General features: G+C 49.2%; 1 protein-coding gene across 4 annotated transcripts; it reads right to left on the bottom strand.

The window, feature by feature from the left end:
* Positions 1 to 28: 28 nt before the first annotated feature.
* supt5h (SPT5 homolog, DSIF elongation factor subunit) lies at positions 29 to 19,233 on the bottom strand. 4 transcript variants are annotated; one of them, XM_085131347.1, is made up of 30 exons: positions 18,972 to 19,233; positions 18,678 to 18,771; positions 16,953 to 17,112; positions 16,805 to 16,870; positions 14,086 to 14,097; positions 13,938 to 14,007; positions 13,463 to 13,531; positions 13,203 to 13,268; positions 13,089 to 13,119; positions 11,555 to 11,623; positions 11,082 to 11,333; positions 10,820 to 10,909; positions 10,656 to 10,726; positions 10,476 to 10,581; positions 9,939 to 10,029; positions 9,351 to 9,487; positions 8,790 to 8,945; positions 6,855 to 7,001; positions 6,632 to 6,778; positions 6,387 to 6,512; positions 5,966 to 6,050; positions 4,092 to 4,199; positions 3,913 to 4,015; positions 3,690 to 3,820; positions 2,554 to 2,659; positions 2,314 to 2,472; positions 1,912 to 2,080; positions 1,361 to 1,558; positions 504 to 599; positions 29 to 407 (listed from the first exon to the last, which is right to left on the bottom strand). In XM_085131347.1, the coding sequence occupies exons 2-30, from the start codon at positions 18,762 to 18,764 to the stop codon at positions 267 to 269; spliced, it is 3,249 nt and encodes a 1,082-aa protein (XP_084987473.1). In that variant the 5' UTR covers positions 18,765 to 18,771; positions 18,972 to 19,233; the 3' UTR covers positions 29 to 266. The 4 variants fall into 4 exon arrangements, with proteins under 4 accessions (XP_084987473.1, XP_084987475.1, XP_084987474.1 ...); XM_085131349.1 differs by lacking the exon at positions 14,086 to 14,097; XM_085131348.1 differs by lacking the exon at positions 18,972 to 19,233 and having other exon boundaries at positions 18,678 to 18,965.
* Positions 19,234 to 19,598: the final 365 nt, after the last annotated feature.

The following is a 19,598-nucleotide window of genomic DNA, read 5'->3' as shown; positions in this document are numbered from 1 at the left end:
GGCTTTGACACAACAACAAACAAAAATGTCACTGAATCAGTTTATTGACATGTTACACATTATTTTCATCCTGCTGCATCAAGAAAACCAAAGTCACAGACAGAACATGAAGGAAAAGCACTAAAAGCAGATTCAGACCACTAATAAGAAAAGAAAAGAAAAATGCCAAAAACAGAGAGACCCGCTGAACCGCACACAGAGCCAGATGTGGATTTTGGATCTTTAGGTAATAAAAACCAGATGTTTGTGTGGGAGCTCTGCGAGGCTCAGTGCTCGAGGCGGCCCAGGAACCGCAGGTTCAGGATCTTGAGCTGGTCGTCCAGCTCCATGCGCACGATGCCGTCGTCTCCGTCGATGCTCAGAAGGATCCCCGTGGCCTCGCGGTCCTCTCCGAGAATCACCTTCACCTGAAACACAGCAAACGCAGCGTTGAGCCTCACGCACGCTCTAAACGAACGAGCTGCAGACAGCTGGACGCCAGAAACGGCGCCTGTGGTTCTTACCTTGTTGTTTTTGGTGGGCGTGACCGGCTCCAGGTGATCGCTGCTGACGCTCACCACCTTCTCAGATTCCTGCATGAACACCGAGCACATCCCTCCCTACACGCACACGCACGCACAGACACACACGCACACACCAATGAAAAATATTCAAAGGAGCTGCTTTAAAATCAATTTCAGACGTAAACAAAGAAACTGTTTCATCTCCACCGCCACTCACGAAGCTGCGCTCGGCTCTAATGGTTTCTGCACGCCGGCCAATCAGAAGCCTCAGACGGCCTGACATCACAAAGGAGCTAAAGGCGCACATGTCTGTGCTCTGTCCACACACGTAAGGCCAAAACTGTCTGTGGGCTAAACGGTGAAATCCGTCAAACGCTTGAATGTTTCTGACTTTCCACATTAACGGAGGCGTGCTCCTAAACGCCGTGGGCAGGACGCCAGAACATCGTTGAAGCTTCACTTGCATGAAATGCTGAGTTTCTCAGAAATGATTCAGCTCCGGCTCAGTATTGAACAGATTAACGCCTCCTGTGAGGAAACTCTCTTTTGTGTTTATAAAGCAGCGTTTCTGTTGATGCGGCGAGCCTCCAACGGCAGCAGGAAGCAGATGAGCTCTTAAGCTCTCGTGATGCGGCTCTAAGCAGCAACATCTGTGCGTCTCCAATAACACCTCAGACCCTTGTGTGCGAGAGCTGCGTCTCCGACTCGCAGAATAACATTTTTCACAGATTTCACAACATTTTAAGCTCGAGCGCAGCCAGATCTCCCAAAAACATTTCTCAGTAATATCAGAGACTCGCGGGGAGCGAGGACGCCATCAGCGCTGCTGCTGCTGCGCGTCAAGAGTTCAGACTCACCGTGACGCTGCGGATGACCCCGGTCTGCCCCATCAGGTCCATGAACGAGTCCTTCACTCGCACCAGGATGTCGGTGGTCACCCAGTCGCTGCCGCCCTGCTCGATGTTGGAGCCCGGGGTGTGAGGGTTGTAGCCTCCAGGAGAGGGCGCTCCGGGCGTCATGGGACTGTAGCCCACGGGACTCGGACTGGGACTCGCCTGTGGAGATGACATGACGCAGACTGAGAACAAATTTCAGAAAAATATAGACCTCCACAAACAGAAAGGTCCTAAAGCAGGAGCGGGCAACTCCAGGCCTCGAGGGCCGGTGTCCCGCAGGTTTTAGGTCTCACCCTGAGTCAACACACCTGAATCACATGATTAGTTCATTACCAGGCCTCTGGAGAATGTTTAAAATCAGCTGTGTTGGATCTAAAACCTGTAGGACACCGGCCCTGAGGCCTGGAGTTCCCCACCCTTCATCCAAACTCTGATTAACAAAAGAAATCTTAAAAAATATACAAAAAAACCCCAAAACACAAAAGCCTGAGCAGCTCAGCGTCGTTGTCTACCTGGTAAGCCATGGGGGACGGCGTGGGGTGGTAGCTGGCTGGTGAGTGCGTATTCTGGTAGCCGACAGGTGAGGGCGCCACCTGGTGGTAGCTCTGAGGGCTGGGGCTGGGCTGGTAGGAGCCCTGAGGGGACGGGGCCGCATATGGAGAATACTGCTCTGTGTTATACCTGCACACAGAAACACAAATATAAAAAGCGACACTCAGATTATCAGCTGGTGGATTAATGAGTGCTGCTGCTTTACAAGCAACTATTAAAAGTTGGTATCAGAGATCTGATTGGTTGGAGCTCCAGGTCTTAAGCCGAGTATCATATTCACGGAGCTCCACAGGGATCCACACTTGGCCCCCTCGTTTTCATGGAGGTGAGGGCGAGGGTGTGTTTCTGTGCCTTATACTCACATCGCAGGCGTGCCAGGTGTCTGAGGGTTGTACTGAGGGTTGACCTGTGGCGAGGGGACCTCGGGGTAACCCGGGGTCTGAGGGTTGGGGGTCGTCCCGTAGGCCTGAGGGGACGGAGAGGGTTCGTCATCGTAGCCGAAGTCGTAGTCTTCCTCATTCCTGAGAAGAAATAAATCACGTGTTAGACAGAAAGAAGAAAAGAAGAAGAAGGGAACGCTGTGTTTCCGGTCACTGCGTCACCTGGACGGCGTGTTGGGGTTGCTGGGATCCCAAGCTCCGCTCTGACCTGGAGTCCTGCTCCCATCATGCAGTGGGGTCTGAGATCCGTAGTGGGGCGTACGGCTTCCTGTTAGGAGGCAAAACATCCTCTGAGTTAGAGGCGAACACTGTAACACAAACTGTAACACTGTAACACAAACTGTAACACTGTAACACAAACTGAACACTGTAACACTGTAACACAAACTGTAACACTGTAACACAAGCTGAACACTGTAACACAAGCTGAACACTGTAACACTGTAACACAAGCTGAACACTGTAACACTGTAACACAAACTGTAACACTGTAACACAAGCTGAACACTGTAACACTGTAACACAAACTGAACACTAACACAAACTGAACACTGTAACACAAACTGGAACACTGTAACACTGTAACACAAACTGAACACAAACTGAACACTGTAACACAAACTGAACACTGTAACACTGTAACACAAACTGAACACTGTAACACTGTAACACAAACTGAACACAAACTGAACACTGTAACACAAACTGAACACTGTAACACTGTAACACAAACTGAACACAAACTGAACACTGTAACACAAACTGAACACTGTAACACAAACTGAACACTGTAACACAAACTGAACACTGTAACACTGTAACACAAACTGAACACTGTAACACTGTAACACAAACTGAACACAAACTGAACACTGTAACACAAACTGAACACAAACTGAACACTGTAACACAAACTGAACACTGTAACACTGTAACACAAACTGAACACAAACTGAACACTGTAACACAAACTGAACACTGTAACACAAACTGAACACTGTAACACAAACTGAACACTGTAACACTGTAACACAAACTGAACACTGTAACACAAACTGAACACTGTAACACTGTAACACAAACTGAACACTGTAACACAAACTGAACACTGTAACACTGTAACACAAACTGAACACTGTAACACAAACTGAACACTGTAACACTGTAACACAAACTGAACACTGTAACACAAACTGAACACTGTAACACTTCTGTTACAAAGAGAAGCAGAAATCGGAGGAACCCAAAGAACAAACACGCGTTTCTAACCGACAGAGGACGACCAAACCGTGGCGTACCGTCGTGCAGCGGAGTCTGAGATCCATACATCGGCGTCCTGGAGCCGACGCCGTACATGGGAGTCTGGGAGCCGTAGATGGGAGTACGTACATGGGTGGAGGTGAACCCACTGGGCCTCTTAGCTCCACCACTGCAGAGAAGAAGGAATCATGAGCGTGAACAAACACGGCTGCTGCAGCACGGAGAAAACATGAAAGACTTCCTGTGTGTGAAGAGACGTACACGGTGGTTAATCGCTGTCGGTCCACAGAGATGGTCTGACAGGTGGAGTGCAGCTCCACCCTGGCCGTGGACTCGGTTGCATCCTTCACCACACCGATGTATCCTGGGGAAGGGAGGCAAAGCCATCAGCACCGACCCCCCCACGGGTCCCACCTGCACGCCGGTCCCCTCAGTCTTACCTTTGTAAGGACCCTGGGAGATACGGACCGTCTGACCAATCAGCTCGTTGTCTCTGCGTCCTCGGCCCCGCCCCATTCCTCCTCCGCCGCCTCCTCTCTGCTGAGCACCTGAAAGGCCACACCAGCACCTCCATCAGTCAGCGAATCATTTTGTTTCTCTCACACCAGAGACAGAAAACCGCGCCGACTCGTCAGTAAACTGATCACAGTCGAACATTTCTTCTAATCAGAGACAGAAAAACAAAAACGGTCTCTGCTTTTACACATTAATCATAAAGACAAGTTTGAATTGCTCGTTTTCCTTCCAGGACATTGAAACAGAGCCGCACGCCTCCACGTTCCTGAAAAGATTAAAACATCTTTGACCCCCAGAGATCTGGATGACCCCTCAGGACGGACGTGAAAAAACAAATGTGGTCAGTAAACCGGCGTCGCCTCAGAGACAAGACGTCTGCGCACAGGAAGAAGCGAGGTACGAGACCTGCAACATGCCATCATCACGCCAAGTCTGGAAGTGCCCGGGGAATCCCCAAATCTTAATGTGATCGATCAAGAGATGAGGACTCGTTCTATAAATGTGATTCACGAAACAGTAACAGCGTTTGAAACACTTCTGACTGTACAGGAAGAATAAATCTGGCTCAGCTGAACTAAAAACCTCCGATCGATCGTAATCAGGGAATCTGGATGTTAGTGCAGCTGCAGTCGCAAACAAAGCCAGATATACGCTTTGTTCTCTCGAGTGAAAAACCTTTGGCTGACTTATTTTCATCCCCTCATCGTGTTTTCCAAAGAGCGGCACCCCCCCCGCCCCCCTTGTTAAGCTGCTGTGTAGGGCAGGGTATCGTCACTGATTTCTAGAATCGATTCGATCCACGATTCCATTTAATTCGATTCACTTATTTTTGAATCTGGGAAATTTTGACAGTCAGAAATATTATAATTCAGATCAGCACATTTACATATTTTTGTATCTATAAAAAGGAAGCTGACACACGCAAGACTTTATCAAAGGTGTGAGCATCACAGCAGAGGCCTTTGTGTCAAAGTAGCTGAAGATAAAACAGAAAAACATGAAGGAGATTTTCCTGTTCTGGGAATTTATAAAAATATTCTGCAGTCGATCAAAAACGAAAGAAAACCATTAATGAACACATGAACATCACCTCTGACGTTACAGCGGTTTTATTAGAGACACGGCGTTTTGCATTTTGCATAATTTTAAAAAGTTTAAATTTGTTCAGAAATTAGGCAGAAATTAGGTTTTGTTTTCGGAAGTAAAAGGAAAAAAAAAAAAAACGTTGGCCGACAGCCTGTAAACAACATACAGTAGACTTGTGTGTAACAGGCAAGGGAATAATGAAGAAAACAGTACAGAGAGAGAGAGAGAGAGCGAGAGAGCTGTGCATCGTGGTCGAAGCAAAACAGTAAAAGTCAGAGTGAATACATGACGATGTTTATGTGAAGCGTAGTTTGGATCTTCTTTTGCTGCTTCAGTCAATATTGTTTGGAGAGACATCAAACTAACAGCTTTAGAATCGGCGCATAAAGGGCGTGAACACAAAGCTCGACCCGCCCACAGATCAGAATCAGCGAGCTGTCGGCTTTCAGCCCCGACCGTGAGAAAGGCAACATCTAACTGATTCTGATCCGCGAGTCGCGCTGTGTGTTTACGTCTTTGTGCAGAATCCGTGTTCCTGCTCTCAGTTACTGTCTCAGCTGTTTGGTGGTTGTTGAGGTTTAACCTGAGATTCTGGCATTTCGGGCAAAATAAATTTATATTAAAAAATCGATTCAGGATTTTAATGAATCGATTTTAATGATAAATCGATTATAAAAACCCAGCCCTGCTGCTGTGTGTTTCCAGCACTCACCTCCTCCGCCGTGGTGCACGGGGCTGCTGATGCGAGGGCTCATCGGTGCGAATCCTCCCACTGTGAAGTTGGTCACGTCTCTGGGCTAAAACACACAAACAGTCAAATTGTTCAAGCTCGACGTGCTGCAAGAAATCTGACGAATCGTTTTCTGCGCTGCGTGTGAAACGCTGGGCGAGTCGGTCCAGTGAAAGGCGATGTCGATGAAGGCCCTCCACGTTTCCCCCCAACAGCCCAAACGCTGTTACACAACCCTGGACGCTCCTCAGAGCTTTTTTATTCAAGCTGCCACGGACGACGTTCGGTTCCCCTGCAGCCGACAGACTTCACATGGTTACGTGAGACATTCGAGGGCCTGGAAAAGCAAACGCTTTCCTACTTTTCCGGCACAACAAAGAAGAAGCGAGCATGAGGTGCTGACCTTTGACCCGCCTGCCAGCACCAGGTGTCTGGTCTTGCAGACGAACATTCCTCCGTTCTCCACCAGCTTCTTGCAGTGCAGGAAAGCGAAGCCTCTGAACAGGTGACGGATCTCGCCTTCCCGGCCCTGCAGGAGGAAACACGCGAGCGTTAAAGGTTTCTGCCTGCAGAGGCGTCCAGCTGACGCTCGAGCGCACGGCGGCGCTGACAGCATAAACATTTATCTGTGGGTGAAGTCGCGCTTACAGAGTGCGGCCCGTCGATGACTTTGACGATGTCCTTCACGTGGATGCTGTTCTGCTCCGAGTCCAGCGCCACGGCGAAGCGGTTGTCCTTCCTGCGGTTCACCGCCTGGTGGCGCACGGTCAGCACCTTCCCGTGCATGTTCAGCACCTGAAAGACGAAGAAGGCGTTTGTTAATCGTCCATCAACCGCCGCGCTTTCTGCGCTCCCCGGAGCGGACTATTACCTGGAATGTCTCCCTCTCCAGCCGGACAATAACGCCGACCGTCTGCGGGTCCAGCTGCACCAGCTCGCCCCATTCGTGCTGCCCGCCTACATCGACGCCGGACGCCGTCTCAGAGCAGAGCTGCAGGTCTCTGGGCAGCACCTTCAGCTGCAGACAGGAAGAGCGGATCACAGTTAGCATGTTATTAAAACCGTTTCATTCCCCAAAAATAAGGACTTCCAGCGATAAGCCAGTGCTCGGCTCTCAGAGTCATTAAACGCCGTGTCATGACATCCAGCTTCAACTCGACTCAACGCGCTTTTCCTGAGAGCTCAGAGGACTGTGGGATCCAGGAGCTGGAGCCGGACTCCCATCTCAGGAAGAACAAAGACGGGGTTGGATGGTTTAGTCTCTCCTTCGATTCGATGAGGAGACTAAAGACATTTGGTACCAACTCAGCAGCACATCAAAGGCATTCAGGGAGCAGCGAAAACGAGAATCTGAGGTTCGTCCTCCAGTGGGTGAGCAGCCTATCTAGGGATGGGTATCGAAAACCGGTTCTTGTTGAGAACCGGTTCCCACTGTTTCAATTCCTTGGAATTTTTTGCCATTTTTACAAACGATTCCCTTATCGATTCCAGTCGCCCCGAATGACGTCACCACGATGCGGAGCGTCATTTACCTGGCAGGAAACACGGCGGCTCAAACGCTCAAAAGTTTGTTTATACTTTACGAGAATGGATGACAACAGGACGACTTGTGATACTTGCAAAGTAGATATTTCATTTAAGGGAGGAAACACTACGAATATGCAAAAGCATTTGCTCACAAAACACACGATGACCTTAAATGAATGTCGTGTTTTTAATTCTGGACTCGTGAATCTCAACCCAGCAGCAGCGGTAACGTTTGCACGTCCTCTCCCGTTAATGCGGCAGGTAAATAATCAACTAACAGTGCAGATTATGTTAGCGCGATCTGCCTTATTACAAACCTGCCATTACTGTGCGTTTAGGTGACCATGATGAGACAGAGTCTGGCTCAGATGCTGGCAGTTCTCGCTGCAGTCTACCGTAGCGTCTCAGCCAGGATAGACGAATGTCACCGAGCAGAGACTCAGTTTGTGGTCAAAGGTTTGCAGCCGTTTACCACAGCAGATGCCCCGAGTTTAGATAAGTGAATGTGTTTAATTGTAGGCAGGAACATTACTGGATATTCATGTGTAATTGCTACAGAATAATTTATGTTATACTTTGTTATTGCTACAGAAGAATATTTATTTTATTATTTTACATTTACAATGTTTTCCCCCCCGTGACACCCCATTGAAGAGCCGTAGGCTGTGGATCTCTTAAGATCTCACTGTTGGGTTTGTAAGGCCATGTTACTCCTCAATTTCTATCTTGTTCAAAGAGAAGATATAAAACAAAGTTCTAAGCTAATCGACCTTAGTGTTCTCCTTTTTAAAAAAGAATCGATAAAGAATCGAATCGTTAAACAGAATCGAAAATGGAATCGGAATCGTGAAAATCTTATCAATACCCATCCCTAAGCCTATCAGACTCCTGTGCTGGCGAGCAGTTTAAGGACACAGATGAAGAGTTCAAAGACAAAACCGTCAAAGCATCAGAACAAAATGAATCTCAGGATGCGAGAGAAAACAAACAGTTCTGATATCAATTATTCGCTGAGATCTCTCTAAATCCTCCCACAGGGACGTTCCACGTGTTCGAGCTGCAGGCTTGTTGCTTCCATAAAGAGACGCCTCTTCCAGTAAATCAGTGCCAAACTGTTCTGTAGCAGCGGAGCTGTCCCACTCTGCGCCTCAGCTTTCCAAATCAAGCCGAACCCTCATTTAACATCTTATTTTCCACTCGAGGACTCTGACCCGAGACTTGGCAGACGGGGACGGTGCAGGGCGAGGAACTGTGGGTGGAGACACTGTAAACCTCTTACCTCGTGCATGGTGAGGTCGGAGAACAGGATGACAAAGTTCTCCTCCACTCTGACGATGAGGCCAGTGTCGCCCTCGTATCGCCCGGCGATCACCTTCACGTGGTCGCCCATCCGGAAATATTTCCTCACCTCGTGAGCCGGGAACTCCAGAGGGTCCTGCACGGAGCACACAGGACAGAGGGGAGGCGGTCACGGGCAGAGTTACAGGAGATAACGTTTGATGCTGCGTTACAGTAAGTCCCGCCCTCTACTCCTCTGCAATGAGGAGGCGTGGCTCTGAACGAATAACCAATCAAAAGGTTGAAGTTAGGACTCCTGTGTCTGTAACCAGAGCTGCACCTGCTGCAGGAAGCGGTAAAAACGCTCCAAACGCAGCGTTGCTGTTAAAACTGTGAAGCTTCGATCGACAAAGACGGACGTGTGCGTCCGTTCACCCGCTGAGGCGTTATTTAAAACAGCAGATGGAAAACTGCTTCCTGGAAGCTGAAGAACAGCTCTGACGCGTCTGCGGCGCCTCAGCAGATGTTACTGACGTGCGTGTGCGCGTGCGTGTGCGCGTACCTTCAGGTCCTCGTGCTTGGGCATGATGGTGATCTTGTTGCCGTCCACGCTGAGGATCTTTCCCTGCAGGTTGATCAGCTCGCCCTCACACACCTCCACGTTGTCGCCGGCCTGCAGGTTGTGCTCGCGCTCCTTACCTGAGCGCACACACAGATTCACACTGAAGCTTCGTCGTAAACACGAGTTTAAGAACAGGCGTCACCAACAGGTCTGTTTAAATCCATGAAAACTGAACAACTGCAAGTAAAGCTGTGACGCTATGACTGACAGAGCTGATTTATAACATCGTGGTTGGTTCACAGACTCTGCAGAGCTGTGAAAACTGAGCTGCTGCGTGGCTCAGCAGGCAGCAGAACGCCGTTTAGCAGCAGCGATCGTTTCTGTAACGTTATCCGTCTCGCTGTGCTTACGACAGGAGCAGCCGACTGCGGTGAGTTCACCACAGCGGCTCCTTCTGCTCCTTTCAGCTGCGCTGCGGCGCTCAGCGTCATCGTCCCGCTGTGGGACGTCCCACGCTGTGACCGTGGGCCCGGCGGCCTCGCACACAGCAGTTTTCACAGCACTGCAGATTTACAGAAAGACTCGTACCCGACTCTGTGACCACCTCCAGGTCGATTCCTTCAGGCTGGTCTTCAAACTTCTCCAGCTCGGACAGCGTGGGCTTCACTCCGTCTGTGATCTGCAACAAACATTCATTAAACTCATTTGAACTTTGGATCAAAATCGAACGTTAGCTTCTCCTCGGTTTCACTTCATTTATTATCTCGGCCAAAAATAAACCTCTCTAAGAAACGGGGCCTGTTTGTGTGAGGGTTAAAGAGCTCAGCTGTGCAGAGGTTAGAGGCTCGGCGGGCTTAAACAAACGTCCTGCTGCCTCACACTGAGCTCCACAGACATCACACATAACAGAGCCTCATGTAGACGAGGAGATCTGCATGTTTCAAGCTGTTTGCATATAAAGTTTGATGATGTGAACGGACACTGACAGGATCCACTAATCGTGTGGTTGGTGCATCCCTGCAGCAGGCGGGCTGACCCCGCCTCCTCTGCAGCTCTCACTCTCTTATTTAAACCAGCTCTGAGCACAAAGCCAGGTTCACAGTGAGTCTGAAGAGTCTTCCTCACCACAGCGGACATGGCGAAGCTCTTGAAGAGGAATCCTTTGCGGCTGTAACGGTTTCCCTCAAAGATCATGAAGTCTCCGTCGTGGCTGACCTCTCCTCCCAGAGACCTGAGGAGTGAAACCACAGAGTGTCATCAAGCCGCCGCCTCAGCGAGGAACCTCAGGATGCTCGAGGCCGTTACCTGATCTTCTCAGCATCAAACAGCCTCTGTGGAGGCCTCTTGAACTTCTTCCTCTTGGCAAACCAGTCTTTCTGTAACACACACACACACACACACACACACACACACAGTTACGCATCAGAGCAGCGACTCGAGTGCAGAAAAGACCTTCGAGTTTGACCTACCAGGCTCATCTTGGCCTTGATGCGGTCCAGGTCTATCCGAGGGATCATCTTCAGGGAGATGGTGTTCTGGCTCGGCTCCACGTAGTCCACCTGCAGAACAGAGACGTTTACGCTCATGGAGCAGCTCACGTTCCTCCGCTCTCGCGCTTTTGTTTCTCAGGAAGTGGGGAAGAGGTGCTGGTTACCAGCTTCAGACTACGTAAACATCGGTAAACATGCTTTGAAATCTGGCGAGTGAAAACGCCCCCCCCCCTCTGAGCACCTGAGCGATGTCGTCCTTGTACAGGCCCCGCTTCAGCCTGACCCACGACTTGGGCTTCAGGTTGGTGACCTCCTTGACGACCTTCAGCACGTCCGTCATCTCCTTGATGGGGACCATCTGCTGGTTCCAGAAGCCCATCCTCAGGTTGCCGATGCCCTCGATGGCGGCCTTGACGTGCGTCTGCTTGTACGACTCCACGTAGATGTAGCCCTTCACGTGATCCGGGGCCACCACGGACTTGATCTGCAGAGGCTGCAGGTGGAGGAGAGGAAGGTCAGTGAGCGACCTTTGACCTCAGAAACTGTGTCATTGGTTATTTCTGTCTAAGCGAGGATCCGTTCAGGTCACAGGTTCTTTTTGTTGTAGATGGAATAAAAACTGTTGTGTATCAGGTTAAAAGCCTCAGTTCTGCTGTCCTGTAGCAGCAGCGCGGAGAAAACTTCCAGCCAATCAGAGGCAAGGGATGTTCTTACCGTGTCAGTGAACTGGTAGGCGATGAACTTCCTCATCAGTGCGATGGCGGTCGCCCTCTCCTCTCCGATCTGCAGAGACAGGACGCATCATGAAGGTGTGCATCCTCCCGGTGTGTGTGTGTGTGTGTGTGTGTGTCTGTGTGTGTGTGTGTCTGTGTGTGTGTGTGTCTGTGTGTGTGTGTCTGTGTCTGTGTGTGTGTCTGTGTCTGTGTGTGTGTGTGTGTGTGTGTGTGTGTCTGTGTCTGTGTGTGTGTGTGTGTGTCTGTGTCTGTGTGTGTCTGTGTCTGTGTCTGTGTGTGTCTGTGTGTGTGTCTGTGTGTGTGTCTGTGTGTGTGTGTGTGTCTGTGTGTGTGTGTCTGTGTGTGTGTGTCTGTGTCTGTGTCTGTGTGTCTGTGTCTGTGTGTGTGTCTGTGTCTGTGTGTCTGTGTCTGTGTGTGTGTGTGTGTGTGTCTGTGTGTGTGTGTGTGTGTGTCTGTGTGTGTGCGTGTGTCTGTGTCTGTGTGTGTCTGTGTCTGTGTGTGTCTGTGTCTGTGTGTGTGTCTGTGTCTGTGTCTGTGTGTGTGTGTGTGTGTGTGTGTGTCTGTGTCTGTGTGTGTGTGTGTGTGTGTGTGTGTGTGTGTGTGTGTGTGTGTGTGTGTGTGTGTGTCTGTGTGTGTCTGTGTCTGTGTGTGTGTGTGTGTGTGTGTGTCTGTGTGTCTGTGTCTGTGTGTGTGTCTGTGTCTGTGTGTGTGTCTGTGTCTGTGTGTGTGTGTGTGTGTCTGTGTGTGTGTCTGTGTCTGTGTGTGTCTGTGTCTGTGTGTGTGTGTGTGTGTCTGTGTGTCTGTGTGTGTGTCTGTGTCTGTGTGTGTGTGTGTGTGTGTCTGTGTGTGTGTGTGTCTGTGTCTGTCTGTGTGTCTGTGTCTGTGTGTGTGTCTGTGTCTGTGTGTGTGTGTGTGTGTGTGTCTGTGTCTGTGTGTGTGTGTGTCTGTGTGTCTGTGTCTGTGTGTGTGTCTGTGTCTGTGTGTGTGTGTCTGTGTGTCTGTGTGTGTGTGTCTGTGTGTGTGTCTGTGTCTGTGTGTGTCTGTGTCTGTGTGTGTGTGTGTGTGTGTGTGTCTGTGTGTCTGTGTCTGTGTGTGTGTCTGTGTCTGTGTGTGTGTGTGTGTGTGTCTGTGTGTGTGTGTGTCTGTGTGTGTGTGTGTCTGTGTCTGTCTGTGTGTCTGTGTCTGTGTGTGTGTCTGTGTCTGTGTGTGTGTCTGTGTGTGTGTCTGTGTCTGTGTGTGTGTGTGTCTGTGTGTCTGTGTCTGTGTGTGTGTCTGTGTCTGTGTGTCTGTGTCTGTGTGTGTGTCTGTGTCTGTGTGTCTGTGTCTGTGTGTGTCTGTGTCTGTGTGTCTGTGTCTGTGTGTGTGTGTGTGTGTGTCTGTGTGTGTGTGTGTCTGTGTCTGTCTGTGTGTCTGTGTCTGTGTGTGTGTCTGTGTCTGTGTGTGTGTGTGTGTGCGCGTGTGCGTGTCTGTGTGTGTGTGTCTGTGTGTGTGTGTGTGTGTGTGTGTGTGTGTACCTTGCACTTGACTGTCCACAGGTTGGGGTCCCTGATGGGGACAAACACACATTAAACCACTGTAATAATCTCAGCGACGTCTGGAAGCTGATTGGTGGATCAGTGTTTACATACTTGACTCCAGGAAGAAGCTGCTGCTGGGTGATGTCATCAGAAAGCTCCTCGGACCCTCCGGAGTAACTGCGCACCACAGAAGAAGAAAAAGTTTTGTTGGTCTGTCACAGTCTGTGTGAGGAACAGTTCGTCCAGCTCGCCATCGCGCGCGATTAAGAGTCATGTGACGTCATTAAAGTAACCGACGCTGGCAGCTCAGCGTGTCGTGGCGTCTGAGGCAGAGGAGCCAAACCTGCAGGAGGAAGGACAAAGGTACTCACTGCTCGCCGCCGGACGACTTGGCGTACTTCCTCATGTAGTATTCGCCGAGCGCCTCCTCCCTGGAGTCTCTGCAACACAAAGTGTGTCGTCAAACTGAGGCTGAGAATCTCAGCGACACGTTATTCTGTTTAAAAACGCAGGCCGGGCGCGGCGCCGGGAAAAACTCATCTTTTGTGTTTTCAGCTGGTTGGACGGCGCTTTGTGCCATTTAAATAATATCCAGCTTTTATTTGACTTGAAAGGATAAAGGTGGCCCTTGCAGGGTAAATCATTCCCTGTATGTAGGCGGGGCTACAGTCTGCGTGTTACCTGCTGTGGATGGCGGACGACCACGCCCCCAATCAGACCGAGCAGGGGAATGAAGTCTCCCACAGACTGAAAGTTTCCCATCAGCAGATCAAACTGTGGCTTTCAGTCCCTTCCTAATAAAAACCCTCAGACTTTTATTTTGGCGGGCAAAAACAAAAGCTTTACCTCCAGAGGTTCTGCAGCCGCCGGGATCCTGAGTGATCCTCATCCAGAACCACGTGGTCGATGTTTGACACTGAAGGCGAGAAGAGGCGGTTTGTTTCCGGTCCAGTGAACTGAAGCGTATTCGACAGCTATGACATGAAAAACTTACCTTCAGCCTCCTCTGCTCAGGACGCCCGCAGAGAGGAAGAGGAGTGAAAAAGGAGACGAGGGGGAGGAAGGACGGGAGACACACCCAAAAGGGAGGGAGAAAGTGTGAGGAGCCAAAACACAGTGAGTCAGGCAGCAGCAACACAAAGCATGATGGGAAAAAACACAAACAACAACACGGTGATTATCGGTGACGTGCAGCAGGGGGAGCATGGAGACGTGATGTGGTTCAGGAGGAAGTACAGCAGAAACACAGCGCCGCTGTCAGCCAATCAAATCAGCTCACCCAGTCTCGTTTAAATAAAGTTAATAAGGTGAAGTGACGTCACCTCGCTCAGATCAGAGAGGCGAGCGCACGGTACCACCCGTTTAAGCTAGCCGTGGCCCTCGCTGCCGCTAACCGCCTAAAACACGTTCACGGCGACTCGGAGACGCCGAAGGAGCTCACAGATCAGAGTCGTTGGTTGTGATGATGTCACAGGTCACATGTCAGCCAATGCAGTGGCGCTAAGCTAAGGTCAACGCGACGGCGTAAACATCCTGAATCTACATATCGGTTACCCGGGCAACCGGCACAACGGTTTAGACGCAGCTTTTTGCTTCGATCCCGTTTCTACTGTACATCCACCTTCAGCAAAGCTATGCAACACCACCATTATCATCATCAGCATCATCATCGTCACAAAAGCTCCACCCACATTGGTTAGTGTGTAAACTGAAATCATGGCGGCTCCGTCAGGTAGCAGGTTCAGGCAAATGGTCACACTTGGTGCTCTGAGAGTCGTCTTAGGTTCAAACATCAATTTAAAGAGTTTCTACTTTCTTTAATCGGCCGTTTGGGGTTTTTTGCTCAACGAGCCAGTCATGGATTTGCCCTCGGTGCTTCCTCGCGTCACGCCGCACACTCACAAATGCAGCAATGCTGAGATGAGGTGTGGTGGTGGGGTTAATACACTCAGGGACGTGGATTTAATCAAATGGATGGGGCTGGAATCCTATTTACAGCATCGATGGACAACAGAGCAGGAGAGCGTCGGGAGCAGATTTACCGTTAACTGGAGGCCGCATGCACGACAGAGGAGCCGGCAAGACAGAGAGAGCAGAGTCAGAAAACAGCCTGCACACATCAACATCACACTGTAAGAGCGCCACTTCCTACTGACACGTGTGACGGTCCTGCCCGTGGCGCGGTTCGTGTTGACGCGAGTACTGACAGCGTTCTGGACGGGTCTGCGCCCCGAATAAGAAGCGGCTCAATGTTTCCCACCGCGTCCTCACAGACGCAGAAACCAGGAAACGTTTTGATGATGTCATCCAGGACTCTCCTCTCATCAACACTGCATCAATCTGACGTTCCTTCACTCAGCACACGGCTGCTGTGACGACGGACGTGAAACAGCGAGTGTGAGAAAAAGCTGCTCGTTAGCGACGAGCCATTTCAGCAGCCGACCGGCACAACTCGCCTCAGCTTCGGTGATTCGCGCTCTGGTATAAAAAAGTCACGTGGATTGGACCACACGCGGCCGGGGCGAGTGCGGCCTGCGGCGCTTTGTAAGCCCTGAAAAATCTGATCAAACATCCAGCTGCTCCTGGGTCTGTTCCTCTGAAATGATGACACGTCACATGATGCGAGGCCGACAGCTTAAAGGACTTTTCCAGTGAAACAGTGATGGTTGAGAAACATGGAGCTAACTTTCAGCGAGCGTCTCTCTGGTGAACAGACCAGGATAAAGATTTAAGGAGGTGATTGTGGCGTTTCTGCACATTTCAGCTCATTAACTGCAGATCTCACGCTCGCCGTTTTCCTGCTGAGCGTTGCCACATGTTTGGCTCTCTTCATCCAGCCATTGTGCAACTTTGTTTCACTCCTGCTGGTTACTGCAAACTGCCCAGGAGTCGCACTGTGGGCCTGACGTGTCTGTGACTGTGGGGGGGGCTGCAGGCCCGAGCGTTCGCAGGAAGAAGAACTCACTAACTTCACCCAGAGCTTCACGGGAGAGCGCACAATCGCCGCAAACAACCGCTGCCAGCAGCTTGCAATGATCCGAGCCGGTGACACGAGTGTTAGCAGCAGGGTCTGCTTCTATTCTGCTTCTACTCCTGGATCGGGCGAGGGCCGCTCAGCACCTCCGTCTTGGTGCAGCTAAACTGTCGTCCTGCACCGACCACGGCGTGGAGCAATTTCTGCATCTGTTGCACGTCTCGGAGGCTCGGGCTGGAGTTCATTTGATGTTCTGTGTAGACGCCAACAGATTTGTGATTTGGTTCACGTAACTGCCAACTGCTCAGTCACAAACACACCGCAGCTCGCCGCCCTGATGCACTAAAGTCGCTTTGAAGATGGGCTACGACTAACGCGGGGGTCGTCCCCCTCCTCGAAGCAGCGACATCACAACAGTTTTGGTTGTGAATACCGATCGGACTCTTTGAACGTCAGCGTGCGAAACACGGACTTTAATAAGAACCTGCAGGAAAACAAAAGCGATGCGTCCTGAGGCGGGATGGCGACGGCTCCCTGAGGTCACACCTCAGCAGGTGTGCTGTCAGCAGACTGGGATCGTGCGGCACGTTCAGTAATCTGTTCACTGGTTTAATGGATGAAACCAGTTTGTGCGACGTGATTAAAGACTCGATCCGTCAGTCGGAGCCTCGGGATCGAGTCTGGAGGTTAAAATCAATCTCATGCTGCAGGATTCCTAATCTCATCTCCACTCTCTTACCTTTCTCCAAAATATCCTCGGCTCCGTCCTCCCACTGATCCTCGTCCTCGTACTCGTCGTCCACATCTGGACAGACAAACACAGGGTCAGACGTGCATCATCATCATCATCATCACGAGGAGTCTGAGAGATCGTCGTCTGTTCGCACCAGCTTCATCCAGGATGAACCCTCCGTGTCTCGGCTTCTTCCTCGGACGATCGTCGTCGTCATCCTCCTCCTCTTCCTCGTCGTACTCCTCCTCATCCTCCAGGTCCTCCCCCTCCTCATCCGCTACCTTGTCACTGCCCACTGGGCTGCCCGTCTCCTCCTGGTGACACAACAACAAAAGCAGATGAAAATTAATCTCCTGGTCCTGCTGCTTCTGTTTCTCCAGGGATGGTTTATAAACACAGCCTCAGAGATCTGAGCGTCACCTGAGAACAAACCCTGCAAATCACTTTTTCACTCAGAAATTTGCTGCCATTAAGGCTGTTGGCCTGTCGTCAGTCAAACGTATCTCTGATGAATAATTAAGTGAAATTTCCCGTCAGATGGGAGAAACTGCAACGACATTTTTGTATCGTAACATTTGCACATCCTTTATTTATCTGGTAAAAAGTCTCATGAACACTCAAGAGTTATATTCTAGAGTTTTGTGGAAGACGGCAGCTTTTACAGGAACATCACACAAACGGGACATTTAATTTTACATTAAAATAAAAAGTCTGACAGCGTTTGTTTTTAGAGCAGCTGTACGGCTGTCGAGCACCACGAAGTGTTCGAGCCCAAAGACACAAACAGCAGGTAAGTGCTGTGATTTAAAGTCAGCCATTTAAAATGTAATAATGTAACAACTATCAAACATACGATTAATAATTTTAAAAAGTGGAATCAAAACACGGCGGTGGTGATGTCACTCAACTTCCTTTTACTCATTTCCTGAAGCTCTATAAAAACATTGCTGGTGTAAGTCCAGTGTCTCCTTTATTTATCAGAAATGTTCTCTTTTAGTTCGAGTGGGTGTAAAGTACCTGTGGTCTGATGCCACGCAGGGATTTCTCAAACCGTCACAGGTGTTACTTTCATTCTGAGTAAGAGCAGAGCCGTTGCTGTGGGTGACACCACAGATGCCCGAGGGCAGAAAAACTCTATCAACACTTATTTTACATTAAATATGAACATTTAATCAAAAGAATTCTACGTTTTTTGGTCATTAACCCTCCTTCGGAGGATCGTGACTCATTGTGTCACTGGTGTTTTTGTTTCATTTCTAACACGATCACACTTTAACACACCAGCGTGAAAACAATAAAAGATCAGCTCCTGATTTGCTGCATTACATGGATTATTTTGCTGTGACTCGGGAAATAATAGTTCATAAAAGCCTTTAAAAATGCCACAGGAGCAACACCAGTGCCAAAAACATGAAAGCTCTTTAAGTCAATGTACAAAAAAGACTTTTTAAAAACATTAACCGTGATTTATGGGAAGTCAACAAGTGATCACGTTATTAATACTCCATCTGTAGAATGAGCCCCAACATCTGAAGAGGACTGCGTGGATTATAAGGTGGGCACAGAGGAGGTACAATAACTCACAGTCATAAAGTTACTTATAAAACTGGTTATTTACTCTATTTTACAGATAGTCCCGCCATAAATCCAGTCGACTGCAGCAAATTTACCGGATCAAATAAGACCAGTAGACAGAAGACACACATACACACACGACCGGGTTTGTTCCCATAAAGTTTCTTAGCCTTTTCTTATAAATTGTGCCGTTTTTATGCAGGTCTGACTGCGTTCTTCCTCGGTATCCTGCCGCACATGTCGCAGCTGCGCTCTCCTCTCTGTTTACCTCCTGTTAGCACACGTAGCTTGCCGGCTAGCTCACCTCATTCTCCTCCACTTCCTCGGCCTCTCCATCGCTGCTGCGCTCGCTCTGGTTGTCGGAGAAGTCGCTGTCCTCGCTGTCGGACATCTCGTCTCTGCGGACAGAAGCACTTTCAGCAACGGAAAAATTCACAAAGCAGCTCGGTGAAGCTTGAATCGAAGTCCGGCTGCGCGGCCACAACAACCAGAAGGGCCCAGCAGGAGAGGCTAATGCATAGCACAGAGGCAGGGTCCAATAACCCCGCCAGCAGCTGCAGTCAGAGCTTAAATAACGAGCTCCGCGGGTCGTCCTTACCTGCTTCAACCAGAGGGAGCCGGTTTAATCCAGATCTTTGATGAATAAATATGAATATAAGCTTATTTCTGCCTCTCTGATGATTCTTTGCGTATTCTCGGGGAACAGCGAGATTTCGGAAAGCTGCTCAAAAACTCTCGCGGGGTTTTGCACAATGGGTAGGTAAACGATGACGAGGTGCCACTCCGCCATGTTTTGAGAACACGTTTGGTTCTTCAATTTGTCAAACGGCTAAAGTAAAAAACAAACAAACAGATAAATCATAAATATAAAAAAGTATACGTATATGTACATAAAAGTAAATTAACCAAACACATACATCTTTAAGTTTTTTAGTTTAGAGACTAAGCTGTTTTATTAGAGAAAGGCATAAAAAATATTTATTAAAAATAATTAAATAAATAAAAACTACAAAAAAGCAACACAAATTGTTAGAAATCATTTTGACAAATGAAGAGGACATGAATTTAAACTTGCTACAAAGAAAAACGGAAGAAGAAAAATACAACTACATACTATATATGATTGTTATTTGCCACAAATGATTATGGCAGCCTTAAAAGTACATTTTAGTAAACAGATCAACATTTAAAATATTCCCATTATATAACTATGTATTTTTAAAAC

Source organism: Neolamprologus multifasciatus, chromosome 14 (assembly GCF_963576455.1).
Source record: "Neolamprologus multifasciatus chromosome 14, fNeoMul1.2, whole genome shotgun sequence".
Classification (NCBI taxonomy): Eukaryota; Metazoa; Chordata; class Actinopteri; order Cichliformes; family Cichlidae; genus Neolamprologus; species Neolamprologus multifasciatus.
Note: the sequence above shows the minus strand (reverse complement) of the source record. Positions and strands in the feature narration are given on the sequence as shown.

Excerpts from the sequence above, each read along its gene's own strand:
- supt5h (XM_085131347.1), bottom strand. The coding sequence starts at position 18,764 with ATGTCCGACAGCGAGGACAGCGACTTCTCCGACAACCAGAGCGAGCGC. Across the intron at positions 11,624-13,088 it reads TGTGGACAGTCAAGTGCAAG|ATCGGAGAGGAGAGGGCGAC; the intron begins GTACACACACAC and ends CTGTCTCTGCAG. Across the intron at positions 6,513-6,631 it reads TCATCGACGGGCCGCACTCT|GGCCGGGAAGGCGAGATCCG; the intron begins GTAAGCGCGACT and ends TTCCTCCTGCAG.